The sequence below is a fragment of the Notechis scutatus genome, chromosome 13, assembly GCF_049901735.1.
Source record: "Notechis scutatus isolate UNSWTSFEM ecotype Mainland chromosome 13, rNotScu1.2, whole genome shotgun sequence".
In the NCBI taxonomy this organism is placed as follows: Eukaryota; Metazoa; Chordata; class Lepidosauria; order Squamata; family Elapidae; genus Notechis; species Notechis scutatus.
In genome coordinates this window covers 5964100-5991124 of record NC_142021.1, presented here as the reverse complement: position 1 = coordinate 5991124, position 27025 = coordinate 5964100, and the positions used below count along the sequence as shown (strand labels likewise).

At 46.5% G+C, this 27025-nt stretch overlaps 2 protein-coding genes across 3 annotated transcripts in view; one reads left to right on the top strand and one right to left on the bottom strand.

Annotated features, from left to right (window-relative positions):
* Window positions 1–27025, bottom strand: part of RFC5 (replication factor C subunit 5) — a 352752-nt gene that overhangs the window by 41428 nt on the left and 284299 nt on the right. The window lies entirely within an intron of this gene.
* Window positions 1–27025, top strand: part of KSR2 (kinase suppressor of ras 2) — a 150237-nt gene that overhangs the window by 22915 nt on the left and 100297 nt on the right. For both annotated transcript variants that reach the window (XM_087942809.1, XM_087942810.1), the window contains exon 4: window positions 21408–21915. In XM_087942809.1, coding sequence (XP_087798935.1) covers window positions 21408–21915 — 508 coding nt within the window. The remainder of the gene's footprint in view (window positions 1–21407; window positions 21916–27025) is intronic.

Below are 27025 nucleotides of genomic sequence, written 5' to 3'. Positions count from 1 at the left end.
GGCAGGAGATCCTCTACCATTCCGGACAGATGGCTGTCCAGTCTCTTCTTGAAAAACCTCCAGGGATGGAGGAGCTCCCACAATTTTAGACTGTCCACCTCAGAAGGTCAGGCTTTAAATTAGCAACTTTAGATGGTCAGTTTTAGACGGTCAGCTTTAGATTTAGACCTACAAATTTGGACTGCCCACACGGGTAGGTCTGTTAGAAATGAGTGAGACTTTAGGTCTAAATGCTTTATGTTGCCTCCACAGTTAATACTTTATCTCTATCTGAAGAGGCTTCCACATTTGAACGCTTATTATGGACTATCTCAGGTCAGGCTGGGTTACAAATTCACAACTTTAGCTCCTCATTGATCTCCCTCTCTCCTCCCCCTCCCTCCCTCTTCCCTCTCCCCTCTCCCCTCTCTCTCTTCCTCCCTCCCCCTCCCTCCCTCCCTCTTTCTCCCTCTCTTCCTCCCTCTCTTCCTCCCTCCCTCCCTCCCTCCCTCTCCCTCCCTTTCTCACACTGTCGCTCCCACTCCCTTCCTCTCCCTCCCTCCCTCTCTCTCCCTCCCCTTCTCTCCCTCTCCATCCCTCCCTCTCCCTCCCTCTCTCCTCCTCCCTCCTCCTCTCTCCCTCCTCCATCCCTCTCCTTCCCTCTCCCTCCCCTCCCTCCTTCCCCCTCTCCCTCTCCATCCATCCCTCTCCTTCCCTTTCCCTCCCTCTCCCTCCTTCCCCTCTCCCTCTCCCTCCCTTCCTCTCTCTCCCTCTCCCTCCCTCCTCCCTCCCTCCCTTCCCTCCCCTCTCTCCCCTCTCTCCCTCTCTCTCCCTCTCTCTCTCCCTCTCTCCCTCTCCCTCTCCTTCCCTTTCTCCCTCTCTCTCCCTCCCCTTCTCTCCCTCTCCATCCCTCCCTCTCTCTCCTCTCTCCTTCCTCTCTCCCCTCCCTCTCTCCCCTCCCTCCCTACTCCTCTCTCCCTCTCCATCCCTCCCTCTCTCTCCCTCTCCCTCCCTCTCCTCCTTACCCTCTCCCTCTCCCTCCCTTCCTCTCTCCCCCTCTCTCTCTCCCTCCTTCCCTCCCTCTCCTTCCTCTCCCCCTCTCTCCCCTCTGTCCCTCTCTCCCCTCTCTCTCCTCTCTCCCTCTCCTCTCCTTCCTTTCTCCCTCTCCCTCCCTCCCTCCCTCTCCCTCCTTCCCCCTCTCCCTCTCCCTCCTTCCTCTCTCTCCTCTCTCCCTCCCTCTCCTTCCCTCTCTCCCTCTCCCTCCCTCTCTCCCTCCCTCCCTCTGTCTCTCTTTTAACTCTCTTCTTTTTTAAATTCTATCTTGCTTTATTTTTTTTAACGACCTCCAAATCTAGGCTAGGATCGTCCATAAGTCCCGCTCAACAGAAGCGGCCTAGCTGGGTTGTTATGGGGATGGTTATCCCCAGGTATCTGGAGCATTTCCCATCGCCTCCTTTGGCTCTGCCTGTCATGGCACGTCACAATCTATTTGTTGGCTGAGGGTCTGTCTGGTGGGAAGGGGAGAAGAGGAGAAAGAAATTTCACAAGGAGATTACAACATACGAGGGAACATACGAAACAAACGGAGGCGAAAACATATGAAGTAGGGTTGTAGGAGTTGGGTGTGTCTCATCAGTGCAGTTTTAACTTCGCAGTGTCACTAAACGAGTAGCTGTAAGTTGAGGACTTACCTGTTGCACCACCTGATCCACACGGTCCATTCCTCTCCCCCTCTGGCTCTTTATGGATAATTTGCCAAGGGCAGAGATTGCTATGGAAAATAAAACTGGGGTTGCCTAGCAACATCAGGGCAATTCTACGGGCGTTCGGGCAAGGCGCTGGATTTTTCCAGCTGTAGGTATGCCTCTTCCCTGCTTCTCACCTCTTGTGCCTCCCTGAACTAGGGAGAACAGCCCATAAATAATCCAAAGAATTTAAGCCCACAAATCTGTCAGCAAAACAATCAAAAGAGTTTTCTTCCCACCTGAGGAGGAGCTCAGTGGTTTGGAAACCTTAGCAGGCCTCCTGGGAAGCAACAAGAGAAGTTAGAGCCACGAAGGCGACAAGAAAACCAAGACCACCCCTTCCTCCACTTAGTGGCTGAAGCTTTCATGAATCACGAAATTTAAGCAGCGAACCCTGCGGCCTTCCCTTCTGTCAAACCCCGGGTGTCTGGCTCCGCTCTTGAGTTTCCAACACCCTGTTGGGCCTTGTCCTTATGGCCTTACAGTTTCTAATATCCTGGTACTAGCTGGTTCTCTACGAAACTATGTGGTCGGGCTTTGTTTTTGGGGAGGAAAATAAGGAGGGGGGGAAATTCTGCCTCTGTCTACCAGCATCCATTGGTATTCATCTGGCTAGCATCTGGTCACTGTGTGGGAGAGTTGAGGGCTGTTTGGAAACTGAAGCAGTTATTTGCTGTGTGAGCAAGAAGGAGACAGCAAGGAGCCTGGGCGTGGCTTAGCTCAACTGTTCTGTACTAAAGCTGCTTGGTGCTCTGAAACTGAAACTGAAACTCCTCTGCTCGTGTTTTGCATTTGGAATAGATTTCTTTTCAGGTGGGGAGGGGGAGTAGAACTCCTTAGCAGAGTGCATGCATGCGCTGGCTAGCTGGTCTTCGCGTACGTGGGAATGCCAGAAACTGGAAGAGCAGCTCCCCGGAGTGCATGTGCACACCAGCCAGCTGGTCTTCGTGCATGCATGCATGTTAAAAACATGCACGCCGGGAAGCTAAGCTTCTGGTTCCTGGCGCTGCTGTGCGCACGAGTCAGGGAGCTGCTGTTCTGGTTTCTGGTGCGCGCGCATTCCCGTTTTGGCTCTCTGTGCTGAAAAGATTAGCCACCACTGCCCGAGACCCTTCCACACAAATGGCTGTCTAGTCTTTACTTGAAAAGAAAAGATCCACCGACAGCTTCTGGAGGCAAGTTGTTCCATTGATGAATTGTTCTCACTGTCAGGAAGTTGCTTCTTAATTCTAGGTTGCTTCTCTTCTTGATTAGTTTCCACCCATTGCTTCTTGTCCTGCCTTCTGGTGCTTTGGAGAATAGCTTGGCTCCCTGCTTCCCTGCGACAGCCCCCTCAATGACTGGGAGACTGCTATGATGCCACCCTTAGTCCTTCTCTTCCTTAGGCTGGGCTTGACTTAGGCATTTCTTTTTGGACCCGGTCCAAAGCAGTAAATCACCACCAAGCAAACCACATTGCAGGCACATTGTACCTGATGAAGTGACCTACCGGACCGTCCTACCTTTTAATAAAAATTGTTCATCTGGAAAGGCTCTGATTTATGGCAAACCACATCGCTTTGCAGCCATCAAGGTCCTGCTGGTTTGGTGTCTTTTGAACAGTAGAGGGCGCTCTAGGATAACTGAAATTCAGAGGTCACCTGCAACTTATTGAAAATAAGACCGATATATTTTATACGTTGATATAATAGACAGATAGATAGATGAGAGATAGATGGATGGATGGATGGATAGATAGATAGATAGATAGATAGATAGATAGATAGATAGATGATAGATGATGTATAGATAGATAGATAGATAGATGATAGATAAATGATAGTTAGATGAGATAGATGAGAGATAGATGAGAGATAGATAGAGAGATGAGATAGATAATGATAGATAGATAGATAGATAGATAGATAGATAGATAGATAGATAATGATAGATAGATAATGATAGATAGATAGATAATGATAGATAGATAGATAGATAGATAGATAGATGATAGATAGATAATGATAGATAGAAAGAACAGATTCTAGGTTGTGTGATAGACTTTTAATGACCATGTACATATTCTCCATGATGTTTTGTCCCTAACTTGGTCCTTCAGCACAGTCATGGTCACTGTAATTGAATCCATCCCCCTTGGTGCTTTTCATTTTTTTCTCCGTTTTCCTTCCGCCTTTCTCAGAGTCTTTGCATAATGGTCTTGGCACAATGTGTCCAAAAGATTGATCCTGGCTATTTGAGATTGAGGGAGGTCTCTTGGTTTGATTGGTTCAATGATCCGTTTTTGTTTTTTCTTGAACGTCCACGGTAGGAGTCTTCTCCAGCACCAAAGCTCAAAGGAATCAATACTCATCCTAGCCTGTTTTTTCAAACTCCAGCTTTGGGTTCCCTAGAGTGCTACAGGGAATACCATGGTTTCAGAGGTGGGTATTCAGCCAGTTCTGACCAGTTCTGGAGAACCGGTAGCAGAAATTTTGAGTAGTTCGAAGAACTGGCCAATACCACTTCTGACTGGCCCCGCCAACCCCATCTCTTCTCTGCCTCCCATTGAGTCCCAGCTGATCCTCTGGGTCTTCTTTGGTTGCCCTGCAGGGGAGAACGGAGCTGGGAAGCAGGTTAGTGGGGTGGGGAAGAAATGGGATTTTGCAGTGTCCTTCCCCTGCCACGCCCACCAAGCCACGCCCACAGAACCGGTAGTAAAAAAAATTGAATCCCACCACTGTGTGGTTTGAATAATTTCAATCTTTGTAGGTATATAGACACATCATGGCATTTGACTATCTGTGATGACCCGGGCACGGCACAGAGGCAACACAGTCAGCTGATAGTTCAAACTACCCCTTTGCTCCAACTTTCCCCCAAACGCTCCCATGCTTCTGGCAAGTCCCAGAGCAAAGTGATCACACACACACACACGCACACACACACAGCTCCAGCAGCCTCTGGCTGCAAATAGTCCAGCACAACACTGCGAGCACAATGACTGCAAAGCAAGAAATCCAGCAGGGAATAAGCCAATGAGCCCAGGAAGAAAAAAGGAACAAGGCAATTAATCAGGAAGCAAGAAAGCAAGAAGTGCAGGAAGCTTCAAACGTCGGCAATGACACACAACACTCAGCCTTTGTTCCCGACAAACGCTCCTCCCCACAGCATCTCAGTCCCGAGTAGTCGGGTCAGCCTGCGCTGTTCCTGCCTTCTTTCCACTCTCCGTGCTCGAGGATCAGGAGGGGGAGGTCCTTGCTCATCGCCTGTCTCTCATGTTCACTGCTTAGCCTCTCCTGGTCATCCTGCCCCCATTCCTCCCTGTCTACAAGCCGTCCCAATCCTGAAAGGCCCTGCCCTGACTCAGCCTGCTCCTCCCCACATTCCTCTGAAGCCAGTGAAGCCTCCATCTCTTTCGGCTCCAATTCCAGCTATATCGTCCTCCACAGATTCATGCTCTGACGATGAAGACACGACACTAATCTCTCCGAGTCTTTTAGGGCAAACGTCTTCTGAGAATCTTGCCAAGAGAACTGAAGGGACAATCCAGGGAGTTGCCAGGAATTATAAGTAGAGGTACAGAAAGGCAAGGCCTAACACTTCCCCTTTTCTAGCATCTAATTAATGCCAGCGTTTCCTCAACCTTGGCAGGTTTAAGGTGTGCAAGCTGGCTGGGGAATTTTGGGGAGTTGGAAGTCCAAAGACCTTAACAGTTGCCAAGTTTGAAAAAAAAAAAAAACCACACTAATGATAGGAGCTATGCTTGCTTGGCTTCCAACGATGCGTCTTCATGCCAGTGCTGATGGTTTCTCCCCCTCTTCCCTTTTAGGACCCAAATATCTCGTGCCTAAGAGGAAACAGCCAGCAGGCAACAGATAATACAAAGATAATAAGAGGTCCGGAGACTAAATTATAAGCGGGATAACTAAGGGAACCGGGTATGTCTATCCAGTTCATTAGGATATGTCTATCCTAATGAAGAGAAGGCTTAAGGGGGAACATGGTGGCAGTCTTTCAAAATAACAGAGTTGGAAGGGGCCTTGTAGGTTATCTAGTCCAACCCCCACCCCCCCCCACCCCCACAAGCAGGAGAGTACTTCCAGTACTTGAGGGGCCGTCACAAAGAAGAAGGAGGCAAACTATTCTCCAAAGCATCCTGAGGGCAGGACAAGAAGCAATGGGTGGAAACTAAGGATGCAACCTGGAACGAAGGAGAAATGTTCTGACAGTGAGAACAATTAACCAGTGGAACCACTTGCCTCCAGAAGCTGTGGGTGCTCCATCACTGGAGGCTTTCGAGAATCGATTGGGCAATCATTTGACACGGATGGTGAGGTCTTCTGCCTGGAGCAGAGGGTTAGACTAGAACCTCCAAGGTCCCTCCCAAGCTATTATTCTATCATTCTCCTTTATGCATTGCCTCCTTCTTCTCCTATACCCAGAGAGGAAAGGAAAGGAAGGAAGAGAAAGGAGGTCAGAAGGTCCTAGATTTTCAGGAACACCTGCTTGGTGTGGAAAGGGGCAGAGACCAGCTACCCCTTCAATTGACCGGGGAAAAGCATTTCGAGGCTCGCCAAAGGGCTCGTGGTCCCAAGGTCATCCACCGAACCCAGTGAGAAAGATCGATTCCCATACACATTTTTTAGTCACATATTTTTCTCAAGATAAAAGTTTCTCTTAAATTGACTCGAATTCTTTGTGACTTCATAGCCATAACAGAGTTGGAAGGGACCTCAAAGGTCTTCTAGTCCAACCCCCTGCTCAAACAGGAGACCCTATGCAATTCAGGACAAGTGGCTGTCCAACCACTTCTTGAAAACCTCCATATCCGTGATGTTTTCTTCTTCTGAACAGCACGAAACCAGCCGGAAACTTTTCTTCTCCATTCCCATCCAGCCCATAGTCCCAAGATTTCCTACTGATGGTGTGATTTTCCTGAAACCCCTTTTGCCGCTATGCCATTTCCCATTAAAAAAACCCCCGTTGTGCTATCAAATGAACCCCAATGTTTTGCCCTTCCTTTGCATCGTGTCAAGGGAGGATCGAGGTGGGCGGGAGGACAGGGAAAGTGGAGCTTCCAGGAACAGGGGGGGAGGAAGAAATTAAATTTTGTCTGGCTGCATTGATTTCACGCTACCAAGCTGGCAAAACGGAAGCAGCCAACTGTATTGTGTCCTGGGAAAAACCCGATACAACTTTATGATTTGCTCCTGTTCAGGAAAGAGCCTTTTTATGTTAAAAGGGAAGAAATCGCTCTCCATAATTATACTTCCAGTCGCATTTGATTCTTCCCTCGGCTGCTTTTCCTTCCCGGCTTCCTTCAGGCATGTTATTAAATTTATCATTCATTTAAAAAAAATAAAAAATAAAAGGAAAAGGAAAACAGCTTGCATGTGCTTCAGCTGTCCATTTTTACCAGAGATTTTACCTTAGGGTTCTTACTCAGCGAGGAGAGACTTTGGGCTATCTGGCTTAAACACAACCAGCAAGCAAAACTTTTACTTTCTTTCTTTCTTTTTTTTAAAATCAAGGTTGTAGTCTTCATGATTATGAAGATCAACTGGGAATGGAACAGTGGCGGGATTCAAATTTTTTTTATTACCGGTTCTGTGGGCGTGGCTTGGTGGGTGTGGTGTGACTTGATGGGCGTGGCTTGGTGGGCGTGGCAGGGGAAGGATATACTGCAAAATCCCCCTTCCCTCCCCACCCCACTAACCTGCTTTCCAGCTCCGTTCTCCTGGGCAGGACAACCAAAGGAGACCCAGCCGATCAGCTGGGACTCAATGGGAGGCAGAAAAGAGATGGGGTTGGCGGGGCCAGTCAGAGGCGGGATTGGCCGGTTCTCAGAACTACTCAAAATTTCCGCTACCGGTTCTCCAGAACTGGTCAGAACCTGCTGAATGCCCACCTCTGGAATGGAAGAAGCTCTTTTTTGATTCCTGCATAAAAATAAGATGTCTAAGAAGATCTGACGATGAACGGTTGAGGGAATTAAGCCTGCCCTAAACAAAGAGAAGGAGTGTGTGTGTGTGTGTGTGTGTGTGTGTGTGAACATGATCACTGTCTTCCAGGGCTTGTTGTGCTCTCTCAGAGAATAGGGGCTTGACTTATTCTCCAAAGCACCAAAGGCAGGATAAGAAGCAATGGGTGGAAACTTGTTAAAGAGAGATCTAACCTAGAAGAAATTTTTGGACAGTGGGAACCACTAACCAGTGGGACAGCTTGCCTCCAGAAGTTGTGGATGCTCCATCACTGGAGGTTCTCAAGAAAAGATTGGACAGCCATTTGTCCAAGTTGGAATCGTGCCTTGGGTGGGGGTTGGAGTAGAAGACCTCCAAGGTCCCTTCCAGCTTTATAATTCCCTCTTCCATTCTATTTCTGCCTAATAAGCTAAGAAGCCTCCTCCTCCTCCTCTCCTCCTCCTCCTCCTCCCACTATATATTCAAGATTTATATGTAAGGAGATAGGTATATACATATGTATGTATAGAGCATGTCTATATGTGTGTTATGGATGTGTACAGTTTTGAGAGCAGGCAATAGAATTTCATTTTTAATGTGTGCCAGTGTGCCCACAATAAAGATGACAATAAAGGTTATTTTATCTTATCTTATCTTATCTTATCTTATCTTATCTTATCTTATCTTATCTTATCGTATCTTAATTTTACTCTGATTAATAGCTATGCGGTTGTTCCTTTTCCTCAATATAACACTCTCCAGGGACTAGGTTTAATTTCCCATGGTCGCTGATCCCTTTTTTAAGAGGGGGTCACAGGAATCGGACCCAGGGCTTCCCTGCATGGGAAGCCGATGCCTTGTTGTTGAGTTAGGGTCTTTCTTCTACCTTCTGCCTGCGTTTTAATCGCACTCTCTCAGGGTAGGTCTGCTTCCTCTCAGAACTTCTTGTTTCGATGGAATCGGTTTGCATAAAACGGTGGAGTTTGGCTTCTAGGGTTAAGTGTGGCTTAGCAAATCCTAGCATGGAGCCTACTGTGAGAATGCAGTGGGTGTGTGCATCCTAGCCTGCTTTTCTTTCAAAGACACAGCATTGGAGGAAAACCCAAGAGTCCACGAAAGTGGATTCACCACCCAAACTCTGTCGATGGTAGGTGCCGATTTTTGTCAAGTATAACTTTGCGTGTGTGTGTTTGTGTGTCAGTTTTTAAACAGCAGCTTCTAATTCTTAAGACAGTGGCTCTTAAGCGTAAAGCCAGCCACCACCACCCCATCCCATCTTCCCAGATAGAACGAGATTGGGCTCAGATTTAATATCCCCAAACATCAAGACTTCTTCAGATGCAAATCTTGAAATACGGTTGCTTTCTCTTTAAAACGCTTTGCATCTTCTTCTTGTTTTAAGTTGCAAGAGATGGAAGAGTCAAGACTGATATTAATAAATTAGGATAAGGGGCAATGTCAGTATCTGTTAATGAGTCATTAATTAGGGCCATTCAATTTCCTAGGACATCTCTCCACGGGAATAATGTGCTGGCAGGAGGCAGGGAGGGGGGAATGTAGGGTGTCTGGCAGGGAGAAAGAAGCTAAAATGCCTGATATTTCTGCATCTAGATACAGCAGGGAAATGATTCGTTTCCTTCCAGATGTTTTGGACTACAGCTCCCATCTTGCTGTCTGGGTATGAAGCCGAGAAGAGCAGTTTTCCTAGTCCCGTGTTAGGGCATATTATTAAAAAAATGTTGATTCTCTGGAAAGAGTGCAGAAAAGAGCAACAAAAATGATTAGGGGGCTAGAAGCTAAAACATATGAAGAACAGTTGCAGGAATTTGGGTTTGCCTAGTCTAATGGTTTTCCCAGTTGCAATGCATGGCTGTGAACGTTGGGCCATAACGAAGGCTGAGTGCAAAAGAATTCAGGCCTTTGAGCTCTGGGGCTGGAGGAGAAGACTCCAGCGAGTCCCTTGGACTGCAAGGCGATCCAACCGGTCAGTCCTAGAGGAGATCCACCCTGACGGCTCTTTAGAAGGCCAGATCCTGAAGATAGAAACTCAAAGACGTTGGCCACCTCATGACAAGGAAGGACTCACTGGAGAAGAGCCTAATGCTGAAAACGATGGAGGACAGAAGAAGAAGAAGAAGAAGAAGAAGAAGAAGAAGGAGGAGGAAGGAGGAGGATGAAGAGGATGAAGAGGAAGAAGGGATGGCAGAGAAGGAGGGGGCTGGATGGAGTCCCTGAAGCAGGAAGCAGGAGCTTCAATGGACTCCAGAAGATGGTAGAGGTCAGGAAGGCCTGGAGGAACGTGGTCCATGGGGTCGCAATGGGTCATGATGGGTCCATGGGGTCGCGATAGTCGCGATGGGTCAGACACAACTTCGCAACTAACAACAAGTCTAATGAAGAGAAGGCTTAAGGGGAGACATGATAGCAGTCTTCCAATATCTGAGGGGCTGCCACAAAAAAGGAGTCAACTTATTTTATTCTCCAAAGCACTAGAGAGCAGGGCAAGAAACAATGGGTGGAAACTAATCAAAGAGAGAAGCAACCTAGAACGAAGTGGAAATTTCCTGACAGTGAGAACAATTAATGCGTGGAACGCTTCCAGAAGTTGTGGGGGCTCCATCCCTGGAGGCTTTTAAGAAGAGTTTGCACAGCCACTTGACTGGAATGGTAGAGGGTCTCTCTCCTGCTGGAGCAGGGGGTGGGTGGACTAGAAGACCTCCAAGGTCCCTTCCAGCTCTATTATTCTCTTAAGCCATCAAAGTTGGGCTGTCAGAAGTTCGGTTTAGACCCCCCTTCTCAATCACATTGTGGTTTGGTTTGGGGTTAATGTAATATGTGAGTCTAGCAGGGCTAGCAAGTCATGGTGTATTACTTCAGTTCATGTGTGGACCCAGTGCAGTTTGTGGTTTATTTAACAAACTGTGATAAACCCATCAGAGCTTATAATGAACTGGGAACTTAAATTAAGTCTCTGCGTAAGCCCTCCTTAAGGAGCTGTTAAAAAAAAAAATCAGAGAGTGCAACCTTGGGCTCTTTTGTTGGGGTGGGAATTTGCCTATAAAAAACTGTAAATAAAGAGGAAAGAAATGAGGCGAGATCTCTCGAAGAGAGAACTGCACGGCCCTTTTTGAAAATGCAAATGTGATTTTTCCAAGGCTGGGTTGGAGCGGAAGAAAGATAGAAAGGAAGGAAAAGGTGATTCAATCTCCCGTCTTTTGTTTTCAGACCAGCTGCAGGACTTTTTAAAGTATGCCAACATTCGTTGCCTTTTCCCACAACTGTTGTCATTTGGTTTGGTAGAACAGGCATGCTCTCTTCAATATTTCTGTGTCCATGGTTAGGGCACAAAATGTATGTATGTATGTATGTATGTATGTATGTATGTATGTATGTATGTATGTATCTCGGTAGGTAGGTAGGCAAGAAGGAAGGAAGGAGAAAGGGAAGAGGAAAGGAAAGGAAGTAGGAAAGGAGGAGAGGGGAAAGGAAAAAGGAAAGGAAGTAGGAAAGGAGAGGAGAAAGGAAAGGAAGTAGGAAAAGGAAAGGAGAAAGGAAAGGAAAGGAAGAGAAAGGAAAGGAAAAAGGGAGGGAAAGGAATGGAAATGAAAGAGGAAAGGAGAAGGAGGAGAGTGGAAAGGAGAAAGGAAAGGAAGTAGGAAAGGAAAGGAAAAAGGGAGGGAAAGGAAATGAAAGAGGAAAGGAGAAGGAGGAGAGGGGAAAGGAGAAAGGAAAGGAAGTAGGAAAGGAAAAGGAAAGGAAAAAGGGAGGGAAAGGAAAGGAAATGAAAGAGGAAAGAAGGAGAAATAAAGAAAGGAGAAAGGAAAGGAAGTAGGAAAGGAAGGGAAAGGAAAGGAGAAAGGAAAGAGGAAAAGAAAGCTCACGGTTGCCCAGGCCCTTTCTCCTGGGCTAATTAAATAAACCTGCCCGTGAAGATGGACAAGTGAGACAGAAGATGGATAGCAGGGCTCTTAACAAGCCTCAAACAGGAGGCTGCCTGGACTTCACGCCGTGTTTGCAGGCTTTACAGTTCTGTGCCACGAAGGAAAAGGTCACCGGTGTCGCCACGCTCTCCGTTCCTCTGGACGGCTGCTTGGCAGATGAGCTTTCCACGCCTGCCCCAGTGACGGATGTCAGGAGCTGGGAGCAGAGGGACGTCTGTCAGTGGAAAACGGCATGACATACATATCCGCATTCCCCCCCCACCCCGTTCCTCCCCCAGAGATTCGTCCAGCATCCACCCCCCCCCCCACCCCCGCAAAGCCTCCGTGCCTGTGAGGGTTGGATTCTCCACCCTCGGCTGGAAGAGATGGAAATTATTAATGGCGGGAAGCAATCCACTTCATCTCCTTTCTTTTCATATCGCCCCTCAATCCATCACTTTGACATGGGGGGAGAGACCCCCGTGTTTTTCTTTCTCCCTGCCCCAGGGCTGTAGGGAAGAGGGGCTTCACTCGGGAGGGGCCCTTCGTGATCTCAGCACACCCCTTGGAACGGTTACTTAAAACGCGGGAGTTGAAGCAAGAGAGAGAGAGAGAGAGAGAGAGAGAGAGAGAGAGAGAGAGAGAGAGAGAGAGAGAGAGACCTATTGGAAGGGGAGCACCAGGCCGATTTAATCAGTTTTAGCACAGGGATGTGTGGTTGTCAAGAATTATATTCTGAAAATGCCGGGTTTTGGGGGGCGGGGGTTGGAAGGAGGATGTTGAAGGGGAGGGGGAAGGAAGAGGAGAATGCAGAAATCGATTTCTTCTCCAGATGAAGAGGGTTGGGGGGGGGAAAGAGAGAGATGGAATTCCATTTGTCATATTTATGAAACAGCGAATGCCTCTTCATTAGGAGGCACCCAGATCAGCGCCTGGAAAGCAAGGGGGTGAGACGGGAGAAAGGTTTATCTTGATCGGTCTCTCTCTGTGTGTGTTGCAGCTTGTTTGTAACGGGGTTGTGCAGCTCGTCCTGGACTTTACAACAGTTCGTTGGGTGAACCCTTCAAAGTTACAGCGGCACTGAAAAAGAAGGGACTTGTGGCCCCTTTTTTCACACTTACAGCCATTGCAATACCCATCCACCCCCAGGGTCACGTGAGTTACATTCGGATGCTTGGAAAGCGACTCACATTTATTTAAATTTTGTCTGCTTCCTTGCCTCGGCCTTACTTTTTAGCAGGAAGCCTCTGGCATGCCACGAAGGACCCGATGTGGCCTTGAACCCAGAGGTGGTATTCAGCCAGTTCTGACCAGTTCTGGAGAACCAGTAGCAGGAATTTGGAGTAGTTCGGAGAACCGGCAAATGCCACCTCTGACTGGCCCCGCCAACCCCATCTCTTCTCTGCCTCCCAATGAGTCCCAGCTGATCGGCTGGGTCTTCTTTGGTTGCCCTGCCCAGGAGAACGGAGCTGGAAAGGAGGTTAGTGGGGTAGGGAGGGAATGGGGATTTTGCAGTATCCTTCCTCTGCCACGCCCACCAAGCCACGCCCATCAAGCCACACCCACAGAACCGGTAGCTAAAAATTTTTGAATCCCACCACTGCCTTGAACCCTTTCCAAAATCCCCCCCTCCCAATAATACTTACATAATAAAAGGTAAAGCCCTGGCACATAATACGTGGTAATCTTTTCCGGCTCTAGGGGGCGGTGCTCACCTCCGTTACAAAGCCGAAGAGCCAGCATTGTCCAAAGACGCCTCCGTGGTCATGTGGCCAGCAGGACTAAATGCCTTTGAAGGTGCACAGAACGCTGTTCCCTTCACACCAAAGTGGCCCTTATTTTTCTACTTGCATTTTTTTTTTTAACGTGCTTTTGAACTGCTAGGTTGGCAGAAGCTGGGACCAGGGAACGGAAGCTCACTCCGTTATGCGGCGCTAAGGGTTCAAACCGCTTGAACTGCTGACCTTTCTGATCGACAAGCTCAGCGTCTTATCCACGGAGCCACCGTGTCCCACTACTTATATAATACACCTATACAATACACAAACTCTCCTTGGAATATGGTAGGTTTATCCTGGACTGAGAGCACAGGCTGGGCATCATTCCTGTGCCACGGCGGAGATAAACCCATCCTCAAGGGCCCAACCCAACTCTTTCTTCTATCCTTCTCTCCGCCCATCGCCCAGTAATGACTCGTGCTGTTGAATGATTTAATTGTATGTACGTGCAAAAAAATCTGGTGTTGGGCCACCTGTCCACCAAAAGGGCCAGAAGTTGTTTGGTGCTTAGAGGAATCTCTCGTCATCTGAGCAATGTGAGGCTAGACACAACAGACCGTAATGGTGGGTTCAAGGGGAGCCTTCAGCTGTTCAGCACTTAATTTGGTTACTTTTATGATCGTGCAAATGACCGATAATGGGACAATCCTTCTGGGACTGAGAAGTCAATTGGTGACTCACCCTTGCTGAATAAGGCGATGGGGTTCAGGGTCTTATTTGGGGGCTGGAAAGGTTTTTAATCTACATTCAAGAGCTGTGGTGGCACAGTGGTTAGAATGCAGCATTGCAGGATAATTCTTCCCATTGCTAGGAGTTCGATCCTGACTGGCTCAAGGTTGATTCTCATCCTTCTATCCTTCTGAGGTCCATAAAATGAAGACCCAGGTTGTTGGGGGCAAGATGCCGACTCTGTAAACTGCTTAGAGAAGCCACTATAAAGTGGTATATAAGTTTAAGTTCTATTCTATTCTATTCTATTCTATTCTATTCTATTCTATTCTATTCTATTCTATTCTATTCTATTCTATTCCATTCCACTCCACTCCACTCCACTCCACTCTTGTTCGTATTCCTATTGCCATGGTGGTGCAGTGGTTAGAATGCAGCATTGCAGGCAAACTCTGCCCACTGCCAGGAGTTCAATCCTGACCGGCTCATGGTTGACTCAGCCTCCCAGCCTTCTGAGGTGGGTAAAGCAAGGACCCAGATTCTCAGGAGCAAGTGGCTGACTCTGTAAACCTCTTAGAGAGGGCCGTCAAGCACTGTAAAGCAGCATATAAGTCTAAGAGCTATTGCTATTTGTTTCCTTTCCCTGTTAAACCTGGCTGAAACAACCCCTCTCCTCCTCCTCCCTCCACAAAACAGCCCTCCCCTCCAAATACAAAACCTAGCTGTGCTTCATGGCCTTTCCTTTTTGTCTTTCGCATAAAATTGTAGGTTGCCTAGTAACTTGGGGTGAGTTGTGGAGGAGGAAAGCTCATGGAGAGCTTTGGTTCCCCCCGCCCCCCAAATCAGCCAGGGATTATTTCCCAACCTGTAAAACCTGTGCGTCTTGCCCCAAGCTGGTGCTTTCAGTAGGGATGTGCGTGGGCGTGTATGTGTGTAATACAGGTCGTCCTTGACTTACGACCACAGCCTGAGCCCAACATTTCTTGTGGCTAAGCGCGACGGTTGTGAGGTTTATCCCCCTTTTACAGCCTTCCTTGCCACTGTTCTTAAACGAATCATTGTGATAGTTGTGAAGTTCGTAGCGCGGTTGTGAAGTGAAAAGGGGCTTCCCCATTGGCTTGTCTTGTCTAAAGGTCGCCAAAGGGGAAATCAGGGGGCTGCCACCGTCATAAATATGAGCCAGTGGCCAAGCCATCTGAATTTGGATCACATGACCGTGGGAATATCAGCATTCCGGCACGTAACCCCAATTAAATCTTCCAACACTTCAAAAGGATTTATTGGGAGTTAACATGTCCAGCACTGCCTGGGTGTAGCCGACTCTGAGACACATCATTCATTGCCACCCTTGACCCTGGTTTTCCTCCCACCCCCTGGGTGTATCGTAATCCATATTCTCCAATGGGACACATCCATAGCCAAGAGACATCAATCATGCTCTCCGATTACAATTCTGCATGGCAGAAACTCCAGTCACTTAGTTACTATGCCTGAAGTCTGGATGTAAAGGAGCTGAATAGGGGGTTCTCCTTGTACAATGTCCTTTAGGTTCTCTCCCTCTCCTCCCTGCCATTCCACTCCTATCTTTAGTATCCATCAATCATCATTAATTAGCAACAGTAATTACTGTCTCCCACCCCTCCCTGATGGCATTTTCCCTGGATAATTGTAAGTGGCTGACCCATAACTGCGCATTTTTCCCCCATGTAAGGATTGACCAGAAGTTATTGCAGTGCAGTTATCTCATTTTTGCAAGCTGGGGGAGATGATGCTGTGATGGGTTGGGTTCCTCAGGTGTTTGTAGAAGGGGCACAAACCTCTTATTCCAGAACCTGTTAACCATAATGTAGGGTGGGCTTTAGATGGCAAGCTACGTTCGGCTCTCTCTTAATGCCTTTTTGTAGCTTTGTCTGTGTTGTGATTCTACAATGTACAATAATCATCCATGCCTTCCTTCCCTGAAGAAAATCCTCCAGACTGTGTTAAATATCCAGCAGCTTAACACGGGGGAAGGGGAGAGAAACAGAAAGAGAGAGAGAGAGATGAGAGAGGGGGAGAGAGAGAAAGAGGGAGGTAGAGAAAGAGAGGAGAGGGAGGGTGGGAGGGACACAGAGACAAGGGGGGAGAGAGAGAGGAGAGGGGGAGGGGAGAGAGGGGGGGAGAGAGGAGAGAGAAAGAGAGGAGAGGGTAGGAGAGGGGAGAGAGAGAGAGAGGAGAGGGAGAGAGGGAGGGAGATGAAAGAGAGAGAGGAGAGGGTAGGGAGGGAGAGAGAGAGAGAAGAGGAGTGAGAGGGGAGAGAGGGAGAGAGAGAGAAAGAGAGGGAGGGAGGGAGGGACACAGAGACAAGGGGGGAGAGAGAGAGAGAGAGAGAGAGAGGAGAGGGTGGGAGGGGGAGAGAGAGAGAGAGAGAGAGACGAGGGAGAGGGGAGAGAGAGAAAGAGAGGAGAGGGAGGGAGGGAGAGAGATGAAAGAGAGAAAGAGAAGAGGGCAGGAGAGGGAGAGAGAGAGATGAGGGGAGGGAGGGAGGAGAGATGTGGGGGGAGAGAGAGATCCATGCAAACCAATACCTGAAATAACTTCTGGTCTTTGACCAGACAGTAAAAAGAGAAATAGTTTAATACAACGATTGGCTATGCAAATTAAAGAGACAGAAATGTCAGCCTGGTCTCTTCGCTATTGGTGTTGTAATGTCATTCCCATAGGATTTTCAGAGGCTGGGGTGGGGTGGGGAGAAATCTACAGTTGCAGAAACGGTTCCCTGCTCCCGAAATCAGAATCCAGCACTGAATCCTTTTAAAGGATTACTCTGGTTTGAAACCACTGGTTTGAAAGGGTGTGTGTGTGTGTCCCAAGAGGCCGTCTGTGTTAAAGCTGAACATCCCCCTCTACACAGGTGGGGGGGGGGATACGACACTCCCTGTCTCCTGTTGTCCTTTCAGTAGTTCCAAGAAGGTTCATTCATTTGCACTCTTCAGATGACCCCGAGGGAACAGATAAGCCTCCCAAGTGGTCTCAATGACCAGATGAGCGCAAGGAGTATAAATCCTTCCATCCTCTACCATTTAGTCAGAACTGATGAAGCTTCTTGGGTGAGAAGCGAAACGTCTTCGAGAAAACAACCAAACAAAAAGCACCTTTGAAAAAGCACCTTTGGGACTTTTAAAGGTGTGTAAACTTTGAAGTGAGAGGTGGCATTCACTGAAAATGACCAAAGGTCAACCATAGAATATTAGAGAAGGAGTTTGTGATGTGTTCCTGGCAAATGGAGACTTGGGATTAACGAAGGCTGAATTTATTTATTAATTATTTTTTTTTTCACTTGGTGGCTTTATAGAAATTCAAGAAAGCACACCCGGCTTCACTTTCATTTCTGGTCCACTGGTGCTTCCCCTCTCAAATTATCAAAAAGCAACCTTGATGCGTTGGGGCATTTGATCTCAAATCCAGGCCCCTTCCATGTGGTGTTTCTTTGAGGTTTACGCGTCATTTGAGCCCTCTCCCCAAATCACCTTGACGAAATAGTCAATTCAAGTTTTGTTTCTGTATGTGGCAGCAAGGTGTTTGATCAGTGTGGGCATCCTGTATGCATAGCAGTATAAATACACACCCACCCACACACACACACAATTTCAAAGTACTGCAGAACTTTTCCTCAAGGTTTTCCTGCCTTTTTTCTCCCCTCTTCAAGTTCTATTAATATGTCTATCACATTGTGGATTAAATGGGGGTCGTGGTGCATGCTGAGCTGACAACATAACAGAGATGAAAGAGGGACCTTGGAGGTCTTCTAGTCCAACCCCATGCTCAGGCAGGAAACCCTATACCATTTCAGACAATTGGTTGTCCAATCTCTTCTTAAAAGCCTCCAGTGTTGGAGCAGCCATAACTTCTAGAGGCAAGTCGTTCCACTGCTTTATTATTCAGGAAATTTCTCCTTAATTCTAGGTGGGTTCTCTCCTCGATTAGCAGAATAACAGGGTTGGAAGGGACCTTGGAGGTCTTCTAGTCCAACCCCTTACTCAAGCAAATGAGTAAGCTTCCAGTGATGGAACATCCACAGCTTCTAGAGGCAAGTTGTTCCACTGGCTAATTGTTCTCAGTGTCAAGAAATTTCTCCTTAGGACTAGATTGCTTCTCTCCTGGATTAGCACATTGCTTCTTGTTTTGCCTTCCGGCACTTTGGAGAAAAAGGTTGATCCCCTCTTCTTTGTGGAAGCCTCTTAGATATTAGGTCTCCCAACATGGGGGGAAAAGGCTGTGCAAGAGAAGGAGATGGAGAAGGCGTTGCTTGGGGGAAAGTGTACTTTATATTGCACTAGTGAGGTCACACCTGGGAGACTGTTCCCAGTTCTGATGCTCTCACTAATAAACTCTGCTTTCCCCCAGACAACACCTTCTCCATCTCCTTCTGCTATGCAGCCTTTTTTCTCCATGTTGGGAGATTCATTTCATTTATTCATCTTCTAGCACAGGTGTCTTCAAACTTGACAGCTTGAAGACTTGTGGACTTCAACTCCCAGAATCCCTCCTTCCAGTCATGTTAGCTCAGGAATTCTGGGAATTGACGTCCGCAAGTCTTAAACTTGCCAAGTTTGAAGAGCCTTGTTCTAGCACAATTCTGGGATCAGTTGGTCCAGAGGAGTCTTAAGATTGCAAAACCTTGGTCAGATCCTAGGAACTGCGGTCAGGGTTGTTTCTTCAGAACCTTGGACAGATCACAGAAAGCAGTCGACTAAATCTAGCAGAATCTCAATTTAGAACTGGGCAACTGCTGTGTCTTGTGCCATGTTTAAACAGTTGCACTCCAGAAAGGACTTCTCTAGTTTTCTGGAAAGTAAAAGAAACAGGCCAGAAAAGCTTTCAGAATTCCAGGTCATCCAGGCAAAAAAAATATATATCTTAACCTTGAGCACTAACTCTATCTAATAAATAAGGCTACAGTAACAAAACCATGTAAGACTGAAGGCATTTCACCTTTTCCTGCCTGAAAAATGAAGGGACAGTCCTTCTAAAATGCTTCCCACACTTCCCTTCTCCTTCTGAGATACCTGTGGCATGTTGGCTCTTGCTTCTTTCCAGCACCCCATTACACCTTCCTCATTTGGCTTTGTTTTGGACAGGGGTCTCTCAGCTTGGCAATTTTAAGACTTGTGGACTTCAGCTCCCCGAATACTGGCTAGGGAATTTTGGGAGTTGAAGTCCACAATTCTTTTAAAGTTCCCAAGTTTGAAGACCCCTGGCCTAGGACATTGGATCGCTCTTTTACACCTTGTTAAGCCATTTGTTTGTGGCTGAGATGTTTGGATGAACCCAACAACCGTGGCCTTAATAGAATTATGGCCCCTCTTAGATATAAAACTTCATCTTCAGTCATTTCAGTTCTAAGTATTCTTTTTGATGTTCTATCCCAATAGACCCTTTTAGTTCTTGAAATTTCCTACGGAGTGTTTTATGTAGGTAAAAGGCATAATGCAGCTTACTTCATGTTAAATTCCATTCAGTCCTTTACGGGAGAGACCTCTTTGAAGCTGGATTATGTTCTCAACTTCCCCTCATTGTTTTGATCCAGCCCTAAATCCAGCCCCATCATGGCACCAAAGACATTTTCCTCCATTTGTCCCCAGCGGTTTTTTTTTAAAACCCTCTTTTAAATCAATTCCTTCCTACTCTGTCTTGCAGCCTGTGTGTTTTTTTCCTCTCCCTTCTTCTTCTTCTTCTTGACAGCCGGAAATAAATTGATTCCCTTGAAAAGGAGGCCTTGATAACAGGGCTATCAATTAACAGCCCCTGTGAAATAAAAGAGGAGGATCTGGGAGAATCTCCCTTTTAGAATGCAAATAGGCTCCCCTTTAAAGACAAGCATGGGTTGTTAGAGAAACCAGATCAAACGTGTGTCAAGAGGGAAAAGTTTCCCCTTTGCAAGAATTAAAACCGGGTGAGATCCGAGCAGGTGAGGTATTTAGTGCTTACATTGGCCTTAGTAATGAGGCATCTAGGAAGATACTCTGCCTTCTGTCGTACAATCCCCTCTTCATCATTCTCCCTAGCGTTTAATCTCTGTTTGGAAGAACCCTCTTCCTGTAAGAGTGGAAATAGAATGACAGAATATCAGACTTGGAAGGGACCTTGTGAGGTCTTCTAGTCTAGTGCCGCCCCCCCCCCCAACCTTTTGGACACCAGGGACCGGTTCTGTGGAGGGAGGTTTTTCCATGGACCGGAGGGGGGGACGCTTGGTTTTGCGTGGTGCCTGCATCCCACAGATGGGGCTTTGATTCTTTGCATGGCACATAAAAGACACCCCCAACTGTTTTAAAGGGTTCCGTGAAAACAAGAGAATCAATTCTTTCCAGGAAGGGGGAAAATAGAGGAACCAGAAGACCCGTTTTGATACGATGCCCAAATGTCTCCCAATTTATCCAACCACATCCTGGGCTGCTGGCTTTAAGTTTGACACCCCTGGCCTAGGAAGTCAGTTTAAAGTGGATTGAAATTGTAACGAGCATCCATTCCGACAGAGAATTTATCTACTTTGGTGACTTCGTTTATTTTTGCGCCACGCTCCGGGTCATCACACAGTACAACTGTTCTGGCATTACTCTGCCATACACACAAGCATATTACTAAGCCATTAACATTCATATTATTGGTACAATATTAATTTTGTTACAGTTATTTTATCCACCCTACTTGTTGTGGTTAGCTGGCAGCATGTCAGCTGAGGAGAGCAAAGACTCAGATGAGCGGCCAGGACCATCAGGGAGTGGACTGCTGCCTTCAGAGATTGTGGGGGCTGGCAGCAGTGATGAGGAGGTTCCCAAGGAGCCTGTGCCAAGTGCGCGTGCGCGCAGGGTTGCTCGTGGGAGAGAGCAGTTACAGCAGCATGGGTGACTCGGGAGTAAGACTGTAAGGTAATGGCCCTTCCCTCCAGAGACTAAAAGCCAGGTTTGAAGAAATGTTCTTTGCAGAAGGCAAAGACGCTCTGAAACTCAGCCTCGTGGACATTATAGTTAGTATTTGAAAACTCTTGTAAACTATTTCTTATCTGTGGGTTTTTGGCAGCCTTGCAAAAACTTGCCAAGGCTCTTTCTTGTCAGAGCTAATTAGTTGGAAGCAGCCTTTTATCTGCGAAGAAACAGAATTCGTAGATTAAACTTTAAAAGGTGAGGGCTGCTGCCTTTGTCTGGTGTTTGCTCTCTTGGAACCCAGTTGGGTCAGTACACTACTTGATTAAATCCTCCATCATATCACATTCTGGGTCTATTTTTTGTTCTGACCTCCACCTCTCTTTGGCAACCGTTGATAGAATTTATTCCAAGTATCATAGTATTCTGTCTCCCCCTTATTCCTCCTTCCATTTTTTTTGTGTCTCCCCCCCAGGAGGTAGTCTTTCCAAACAAGATTGGTCCATCCAGTGGCCGCCAGCGACCGAGACCGACAAAGAAAACAGCTCCATGTGCCAATCCGAATCCATGCAGTGGCTCCGAACTCACCTCTCTCTGAGTCCCAAGCCTAAGTCCAAGTGCACCCCTCACTTCTGCCACCCCACGTTGTCCCACGAGCTCATCTACGGCCACACGGACAGACTAACCGTGGAAGGTTTCGCAGGACTCTGCCCTCCGCTGGAATCCGGCCACCGCTCCTTGCCCCCTTCCCCACGCCAGCGGCATGCAGCCCACACCCAGCCCTGCACCCCGAATATCATCACCCCCATGACGGCTCCAGGGACGCCGCCGGTCAGGAGGACGAACAAAGGGAAACCCCCGGGCACCCCTCCCCCTTCATCTCGGAAGCTGATCCACCTCTTCCCGGGCTTCACCGTCCTGCATCGGAGCAAGTCTCACGAGTTCCAGCTGGGCAATCGGGTGGACGAGTCTCACACCCCCAAGTAAGTGGACGGAAAACAAAAGCCGGTCGTGCGACGGGAAAGTGGTGGGTTTCTACCAGGCGGGTAGCCAGCTGGTTTCCAAGGTTTCAGGCCCCTTATTGGAAGGCCCCAGAGGTTGGATTTTAGGTTGCATGCTCACAGAGATGGTCTTGAGATACAGGAGGACTTGAGCTGCTTCCTGGTTGGGTAATGAAAGATTTGCAAGAAAACAACCAAGCTGAGAGAACACAAAACCCCACAGTCAACGTTCCCCTCCTCCCTCCTCCCTCCAATCCATTCCTTTCTAGCACTGTGGATCTTACCTACTTTGGATAATGAATGTCTGCAAGAAAACCACCGAGCTCAGAGACTATCAAGGACCCCACAGTCGTCTTCCTCCTCTTCCTCCTCCTTCTCCTCCTTCCTTCTTCCCCTTCCTTCTTCTCCTCCTTCTCCTTCCTCCTCCTCCTTCCTCCTCCTCCTCCTCCTCCTCCAGCTCCCTTCTCCCTCCTCCTCCTCCTCATTCCTTCTTCTCCTCCTCCTCCTCCTCCTCCTCCTCCTCCTCCTCCTCCTCCTCCTCCTCCTCCTCCTCCTCTCCTCCTCCTCCCTCCTTCCTTCCTTCCTTCCTTCCTTCCTTCCTTCCTTCCTTCCTTCCTTCCTTCCTTCCTCCTTCCTTCCTCTCCTCCTCTTCCTTCTCTTTCCTCCTCCTCCTCCTCCCCCCACTTCCTTCTAGCACTAATGATGATACCTAAATGGGATCCTTGGTGCTCTCTGAGCTTGGTTCTTTTCTTGCAGACATTTCATTACCCAAGCTAGGTAATGCCATCAGTGCTGGTAAGGATGGGGTTTGCAGAGAGGAGGAGGAGGGGGGAGGGGAAGGACTGTGGGGTGCTTGGTGCTCTCTGTGGGGATCACGTGACCCCAGGACACTTCAGCCATCATAAATGTGAGTCGGTTGCCAAGTATCCCAATTTTGATCATGTGAGATCACGTGGATGCTCCAAATGGCCCTAAATGTGGGAAAAAAACGATCCTAGGTCACTTTTTTCAGTGCCCTTGTAACTTCAAACCATCACTAAATGAACTGTTGTAACTCGAGGACTACCTGCATGCTGTTTATTTACCCTGAGCATTTATGAAAAGTTTTGGGATGGTCATGGCAAAGTGAGGAGACTCAAATCTTTATCTCAGAAGTCATAGAAAAGCAGCGTCAGTTGCATTGTAGTCCAACTGTTCCATGTTGGGAATTTCTGTCTGAGAAAAACCACTGGAGTTTTCAGAATCGGTTTAATGTCAGGGCTCCAAGTAATAAATCCATTGCAAGCAAGACTCCGAGGCAATTGAATTCCTCCAAGAATGCTTCCATTGGAAACATCATATTGGCATGCATCTGGTGAAAACCGACTCTGAAGACTCCCGCCTTTACTTTTATTAAAAGTAAAAGATTTGCAACTTTCTCAAAACCATCAGTCACATGGTCCAATCACAGTGCAGTCGGACAACTGGATAGCATCACTCCACCTTCTTCCAATCAGATGTGAGAATGTCCTTGGTTCCCAAGAGAAAGAATTTTGTTTTGGCTAGAAAATCCCCCCCCCTCCCTATCCCTCAGCTCCAATGTGGCAACACTGAAGCAGACAAAATGGACTCGGTCAGGCCAGCTTCAGGGTTAATAGTTAAATTTGTGCCAACACCCTGTATGCTTGTCATGTCCTTTCGTAGGTTTTCAAATACCAACATCCCTGCCTTCCAGTATATGTTCTTTTATTATTATTACTACGATTATTTTGCTCTTTTGCCTGTTTTGCAAGGGAAGGTTGGGCAATGGCAGCGTGCGTTGCGTTTGAAAACTTGGCAGATGACAGACACCACAAGGTCCTGATGAGCCTGTCCCATCCCTGCTGTTTTTAGGATGTTTGTTGTTTTAAAATGATTGGCTTGGGGTTGTTTTTAATGAGATCTATGGATTTTTTTTTATGTCACCACCCGATGTAAAGTGTGTAACTAAATAAATAGCTTTGTCAGAGTAGAGATGAGAACAGGACTGACATCTCATCCGCTACAGGATGCTGTTGTTTTGTAACCATTCCTTGTGAACATGTGCCTTCTGGTTTTTTTTTATTTTACACTCTTTCTATAGTCTCAACATCTTTCTTTGTATTATGGTGATAACAAAAAAAAAAAAAAAAGGATTTTATTGCATGCTGTTTATTTATTTAAGCTGTTTTTACTGAATGGCATTTTCCTATTTCTATTAAGCTGTCTTGAGTAATATGAGGAAAGGCATCATAAATACAAACATGGCAGGAATTATATTTCAGAGCATAGCTGCTCTGACATTTCTTTTTCAGTCAATGGCCGCATTTCCTTGAGTGATGGGTGAGGATTAATCAAGAAGTGGGTGGGGGCAAGGTCACCCCCCCTTTTTTTTCATTCTTTTTGTCTTTTTGGAGTGGTGCGGTGGCCTAGAGATGGATCTCTCCCCTCGCAATCAGGAGGCTGTGAGTTCAATCCTAGGTAGAGGCAGATATTTCTCTTTCTGGGCACAATGAGAATATATTTGCTTTATAGAACTCCTCATTGGTGACAGGAAAAGCATCCGGCCAGTAAACACTCTGCTCCATTCAGTTATTCCACCCCGCAAGGGGTTATGGGGTGATGAAAAGAAGATGATGATTCTTTTTCTCTGATCTGTTTTAATAATTGAGTTTCAGAATTCGTTGTTTTTTTTTAAATTAGGCTGATGTAATTACCACCACAGGTTGCCTACTCCTGTTACAGACTCATGCTAGCATAGGTTGTCCTGTCTAGGAGGCACACTTTTGCCTTAATTAACGGAATTGAGCCTGTATCTGACATGGTATGTTAAACTATACCATTAGACTTGTGATGATTACTTTGAACTGTTCTTAATGACCTCTGACTAGAGCAATAAAAGCGTGAAAAGGAGAGAACTACTTAATTTGTATTCCTCAACTCAAGGATCTTATTAGGTGGAAAGCAAAGTGAATTAGCAATATATATTGGCCTTGTTTCAATAAAAGACTGCTGAGTGTTATTCTAAGTCTCTTATCTGCCTATAAGATGATCTGAGCTGGTCCTAATTTTCTTCCGTAGATTTTTTCTTTTCTTTTCTCTAGCCCATTTTTATATTTCTATTTTCTAAGGCCCCAAGTACCACTTTGGGGGGAGTGGGGGAATCAATCATTAGGGAGACCTACTTTTCTCTCTGAGTCTTAGGGATCCCTGCCACAGAGAAGAAGGGGTCAAGCTATTCTCCAAAGCACCTGAGGGCAGGATAAGAAGTAATAGATGGAAACCAATCAAGGGAAAAAACCAACCTAGAACTAAGGAGAAATTTCCTGACACCAAAAACAATTCATCAGTAGAATGACTTGTCTCCAGAAGTTGTGGGTGCTCCATCGCTGGAGGTTTCTAAGAAGAGATTGGACAGCCATCTGTCTGGAATGCTATATAGGGTCTAGAAGACCTCCAAGGCCCCTTCCAAAATGGAGGATCTCTTGTATAGTATCTACTCTCCTCAGTGGGACTCTAGACTTCTGTCCCAAAGGGCTTTTTATCGCTAAAATCTCTGCTAAGCCTGCGACAGATTGTATTGACACATTATTCTAAACCATGGTTTGCTTAGTATTTGAGGGACTCTCACCAAAAGAGTGGTCTGACTCTTTCTTTGGGGCAAGACAAGAAGTAATGGGTGGAAGCTTGTCAAAGAAATAAGGAGAAATTCTCTTGACGGTGAGAGCAACTAATCAATGGAACAGCTTGCCTCCAGAAGTTGCGGCTGCTCCATCGCTGGAGGTGTTAAAAAAATAAGACTGGACAACCATTTTTTTTAAATAAAGATTTTTTAAAAAAACTTTTTAATAACAAACATAAACAAACATATACACAAATACAAAACATAAAACCTTCTTTCCATTGTACAGTGTGTCGATTGGTACAAATCTTCTTGTGCACAATATCAACAGTCCTTTCCTTTTAACTACATTTTAAAAAAAATTATTTTATATGAATATGCATATTATATTATATTGTTATTAACTACTTATTGGACTTCACTTATAAGCTATATCATTCTTTTTGAGCAAATTTCAATTTTTCAAATATCTCAATTCATGATGTCATACATTCCATTGTTATAACATATTACATATCTTATCTTTACTCTATCATTATATTTATATTGCATTATATCTTATTTGCCTTTTTTCTTTTCTAACCGTTGATAAAATAAATCCCAAATTTCATAATATTCTTTACCTTCTTGCTCTCTAATTGCTAATGTCCATTTACTCATTTCTGCACATTCCATTATTCCATTATTTTCATAATCACCTCCTCGTCAATCGGTATTTTCCCACTTTTCCAGTTTTTAGCAAGTGCAATTCTAGCTGCTGTCAAGGCTAAACAACCATTTGACTGGGATGGTTTAGGGTCTCCTGCCTTGAGCAGGGGGTTGGACTAGAAGACCTCCAAGGTCCCTCCCAACCCTATGATTCTATTTTGAGTGGGGAGAAATGAAATATTACCGCAGAGGCAACTGCTGTCCTGGAACCACACGAGATAATATTTCTCCCACTTGTTGAAACCAACTTATTCCTCCATGTCTGTTTTATCTGAGAAGGTCAAAACTGGGACCTCTGGAATCTCCCCTGGGAGCAACCCCTCAGCAGCTGCCTTGCTCGGCTGTCCTTTTCCTTTCATATCTCCATGCTGCCATCTAAATATGAGATGCTGGGCAATGAAGCTTTTGCCTTCAATTTCATGAATCAGTTTATCTCTAATGAGTAGAAAACAGCACATTAGCCATTTGTGCCTGGCGGTCACACACACACACACACACACACACACACACACACACACACATTCCAATGCATTGATAGGGTTGCCAGCTCATTAAGTCAAAATATGGCACCTCCAAAGAACAGGGATCCATTCCTACTAATGAACTGTTCCACGCGAGCAGGATTTCGGAGGGTGAATTGTCATCTTTCTACCTCGAGCCATTATTTTCCTTCTGACTGTCCTTTCAGAGAGAGTCTCAGCCCTCTCTCTTCTTCTATATTTCCCTTTTTGAGAAAGCGGGGAGGAGAAAAGAAGGAAAAACTGG